This window comes from Neltuma alba, unplaced genomic scaffold (genome assembly GCF_004799145.2).
Source record: "Neltuma alba isolate B1F8T4 unplaced genomic scaffold, ASM479914v2 tig00006198_pilon, whole genome shotgun sequence".
NCBI classification, from domain to species: domain Eukaryota; kingdom Viridiplantae; phylum Streptophyta; class Magnoliopsida; order Fabales; family Fabaceae; genus Neltuma; species Neltuma alba.
Genome location: NW_021634384.1, coordinates 4,111 through 8,789, shown reverse-complemented (window position 1 = coordinate 8,789; position 4,679 = coordinate 4,111). Strand labels below are relative to the sequence as shown.

The 4,679-nt window shown below is 34.2% G+C and overlaps 1 protein-coding gene across 1 annotated transcript; it reads left to right on the top strand.

Annotated features, from left to right (window-relative positions):
• Positions 1-2,319: 2,319 nt before the first annotated feature.
• LOC114749851 (uncharacterized) lies at positions 2,320-3,764 on the top strand. The gene is made up of 3 exons (XM_028938393.1): positions 2,320-2,510; positions 2,620-3,058; positions 3,156-3,764. Exons 1-3 carry the CDS (start codon positions 2,320-2,322, stop codon positions 3,762-3,764), a joined length of 1,239 nt encoding a protein of 412 aa, XP_028794226.1.
• Positions 3,765-4,679: the final 915 nt, after the last annotated feature.

The following is a 4,679-nucleotide window of genomic DNA, read 5'->3' as shown; positions in this document are numbered from 1 at the left end:
TACTAATCTGGAATTTTTATTTTTGGCCTCAAAACATGTTGTAAAACCCATTGACAAAGTAGTAACTTTTACTATGAAAGTTGTAAATCTCACTATGTATTGTAAAATTTAGCATGGAATTGTATTGTTTTTTACAAAAAAGTTGCCCAACCCTCAAAACAATTGCAAAACTCATTGACTAAGTAGTAAATCTCACTATGAAAGTTGTAAATCCCACTATGTATTTGTAAAATTTGGCGTGGAATTTTTTTTTTAACAGAAAACTTAACTAGCCTTTCAAAACAAGTTGCAAAACCCATTGACAGAGTAGTAACTCTCACTATGAAAACTGTAAATCCCACTATATGTTTTGTAAAATTTAAAATCAAAATTGTCATTTTCCTAATAAATTTTCACTCCAAAAAAATGTTCGCATTCCTGAGTTAAAACTTTCAAAATAAATTTATACTTTAATATAAAATACATATAATAGCTTGCTTCTGGCAGCTAATGTTATTTGGGTAAAAGTACAATTTTATACCTGATCTTATTTTTAGGTATACTTAGCATATTTTTTGGTAATTTAATTTTACCTATAATCTTTTTTTTTATACAATTTTACCTCTAGTCTTATTTCTCAATTTATAAAAAAATTATGGATAAAATTGTATTATTAAAAATCAGAGTATTGGGTACATATAATAAATAAGATAAGGAGCGAAATTCCACCCTTACCCAGCTTATGTTTGAAAAGAAAACAGACTCTGTCTGAAGAAAGGAACAAACTACAGGAAGAAAACTAAACATATACTCCAAAAGAAAAGTCCAATGCAAATCAAATGGTAGACAAAGTCAACCTCTCCTGCCTGACCAAAAAAAAACCTCTCCCACAATTTGAGGGGGGCGATGAGACGCATGGCGATACGGGTATATTGGCCGCAGCTTCCTATATAAGTTTATCTCATTAGATTTTTAAATCATTAATATCAAATACTAATTTTTTTTTGTAAACATTAATGTTATTATATTTTTAAAAGATTTTAGAATGACTTGTAATATTATTACAGATTCATTTGTTCAAGACTTTTATAATGTCAAAGAATGTAAACTTAATTTCAATAAAGTATAAACAACATTATGCATGTTTGTAGTAATCTTCCATCTTCGGGTCCTTAATATAAGATCTATTTAACTAATTTTATTATATTAAGAAAATCAAGTAAGTTAATTAATTATAAGAAATGTGACGTGTTTTTTCCTAAAACTCTTAATCATCTTTTTTAATACTACTTCCGGTCCTAATTATAAGAACTATTTGACTAATTTGAAGAGATTAATGAAAGAAATTAAGTTAATTATTTGTAATAAATAGGTATTGTCTTTCCTAAAATATCCTTACTAATCAACTGTATTGGCTAGAACTACCATTGTTAGAAGGATTATTTTGGGGAAAAAATATATAAATATGAGAGACAAAATGAATTCGGATCTTATATGTAGGACCAAAATAAAATTCAAACAAAGTCTTATATTAAGAACCGGAGGTAGTATTGCCCATCCTTTTCCTACTTGATTATGGTTAAAGGAGTATCAATAGAGGTAATTTAGAAAAAATTAATAAATATAAAAAATAAGTTTTACATTTAGGACCATTATATCAACTCAATAATTAGAAACTACATTAAGGACTGGAAGAGTACCTCATATCCTTAATATGAAATGTAGTTTAAACTGCAAACTAAATTTTATATTGAGAACAAAAAATAGTTGTTGTTTGATATTACGAATTCACATGTATATATATTATTTATATATTTTTACTAATTTGCACATGAAAAATAATTCTGATAATAATCATTCAAACATATATTTTTAATTTTTCAAAATTATTTTTTTAACAAAATCTATTCTTTTAAAATATATTTTTCCAATAATCTTTTTAATCACTTTTTTCTAGAAACTATTCACAAAAGCTAATTCAAATAACCTCAATGAACTGTGGTAAACAGCGCAGGTGATGCACCGAACACAAACAGAGCAAAAGATAATAATACCTTGCTCTTTCACAATGAAAGGTCATATATTCTTGCTTCGCCCACTCCTCGGTACTGTATGGACATCTACGGGACGAGTTTGGCAGCACAGTGAGTGACGGTAATCTGGGCAAAATGCCCATGTCGACGGAGGTGGAGTTTATATTTCTGCACATTAGAAGGGAAATGGGATGAGGTTGTGGCGGAATACCAAAACAACGTGAAGATACACAAGAGAGCAATCAACAGCACCAACGACACTGCGTTGCATGTGGCGGTTAAAGACGGCAGAGCAGCCATCGTGAAGATGCTGGTACATCAAATGTCAATAAGGTCGTTGTTATCGGCGCTGGAGATAGGGAACGACAAAGGCGACACGCCACTGCACTGCGCAGAGTGGAAAGGGTCGCTCGAGATGTGCGAGTCCATAGCCCAAGCCCAACCCCGCGGATCCGAGAAAGCAAAATGCACCAACGAATGCTCAAGTTCATCAAAAAGGTATAGTCCATTGAATTTTCAGCTGTTTCAAATCAATTAAACATACGATATATATCTCTGCTGTATTAATGAATAAAGCAGGCATAAACATTCAATGTCATGCTGTTAGAAATAGTATTGATGGATGCATGGATGAATTTGAATACTATATATTATGTATGTGCATGGATAAGGCAGGCAATGGTGGGGACTCAAAGGAGGAGACAGAAACTTATACAACCTTGTTGGTGGCAGCCCAGAAAGGCGTAATTGAAGTAGTGAACGAATTTCTAAGCCAACTACCGGTGTCCATCTACGATACCACATCAAAGGATAAAAATATATTGCAGGTAGCAGTGGAGAACAGGCAACCCAGGGTTATTGAGGCAGTGCAGAAACAAGTAAACAAAGAGTTAAAGCTTAATCTTTGGGCTGACCTCATTGAATCAGTGGATACTGATGAAAATACTATATTGCACTTAGCAGCCAAGTATGAAGAATCCAAGGTACATCCTTGGCAGATTCATGGCACTGCCATGCGGACGCAATGGGAAATCAAGTGGTATGAGGTAATTTAACTTGCTATAATTAAGGAGCCATGTCTAAGCGCTGTCCTCACAATATCCATGTACTCTTTTGACGATGGAATTTGAATTGTTATTGCAGTATGTGAAATCCTTCTCGCCACGCCACTTCCTTTCCCTTAGCAATGCAAAAGACGAAACTCCGGAACAAATCTTCTCTCAAGGTCATGAAACTCTGGTCAAAGACAGTGGCGAGTGGCTAAAGGATACGTCTGAATCTTGTTCGGTGGTGGCTGCGCTGGTTGCCGGAGTTTCCTTTGCAACGTCGAGCCAAGTCCCCGGCGGGACTAATGGTGATACTGGCAGACCGACCTTAGAACGACAGCCGGCATTTGAACTCTTCGCTATCACTGCACTTATTGGGCTCTGCTTCTCTGTCACTGCACTGATCATGTTCCTTTCCATACTCACCTCTCGAAAACTACCCAAAGATTTTAAGAAAAATTTGCCACTCAAGATTCTTCTGGGCCTGGGCTCGCTGTTTGTGTCCATTGCCTCGATGCTTATATCTTTCTGCGCCGCACATTTCTTCGTGCTCGAGGACAAATTCAAGATGGCAGTGTTCCCTCTGTATGCCGCCACCTGCCTTCCTGTTTCCTTCTACGCAATCGTACAGTTTCCGCTCTACATGGATCTTTTGAAATCCATTATTACAGAGGTTCCCCAGTCACTCCCTTCTGGCCATGTCTGATTATATATTTCCTCTGGCGACGGAGTTTCTTGTCTTTCTTTCGTCCATTTGTTCCCCTCCCAATTGAAACCTGCATTTTCTGATCTTCAATAATTGCTTTTCCTCCACCAATTTGTGTCATTTGTGCCTGTTTGTTTATTATGGGAGATTATAAACCTCGTTGACTTGAGCAGCCTCTATGTAAATGATTCGTCGTTGCTTTTGAATTAAACAAAGAAATCATTCACGTGCCACTGTTTTTGTTTTTTCTCAGATACGATAGCTTGTATCAAACTTAAATTAAGCGAAACATGAAAGATTAGATTAAGTAACAATGTATTTTTTAAAACTACCCACCTAAAAGAGTGAGTCAATTCTATTTTCTAAATACTTTAAGATAAATAAGGATATTTTAAGTAATTATGACCAATTTAAAAGGTCCTATATCAGGGGTCTGCAGAGTAGATGATCCAACAAAAATGAACAATCACCGAGCCCCCACAAAAGGCTAAGTATTTTCACCAAATCACTAGCTATGAAGCAGTTAGTTAATCACTATTTAATTAATTATTTGATAAGGCATGGATCCATTCAACTTTTAGTGTTATATTAATTGATAATATATTAAATCTCTTACATGTACTCAACCACTTATTATAGAAGGCAATTTAAAGTAACTCACACCTAATCGATTGATGTCTATAAAACATTCTCATACTTCCAAACATATTTGTTAAAAACAGTTGATTTTCTTCATAGGAAATGAACTATATTAATGGAGTTTAAGTAATTTTTAATTTGTTAGAGACATTATTTTCGAAATAAACACATTGATTACGAACTCTTTAACATTTTACCAAATGTTTTATAAATTGGAAGCTAACATATATAAGTCGCCTCTCCTGAGCTTAAATACATATAACCCATAATATTTTA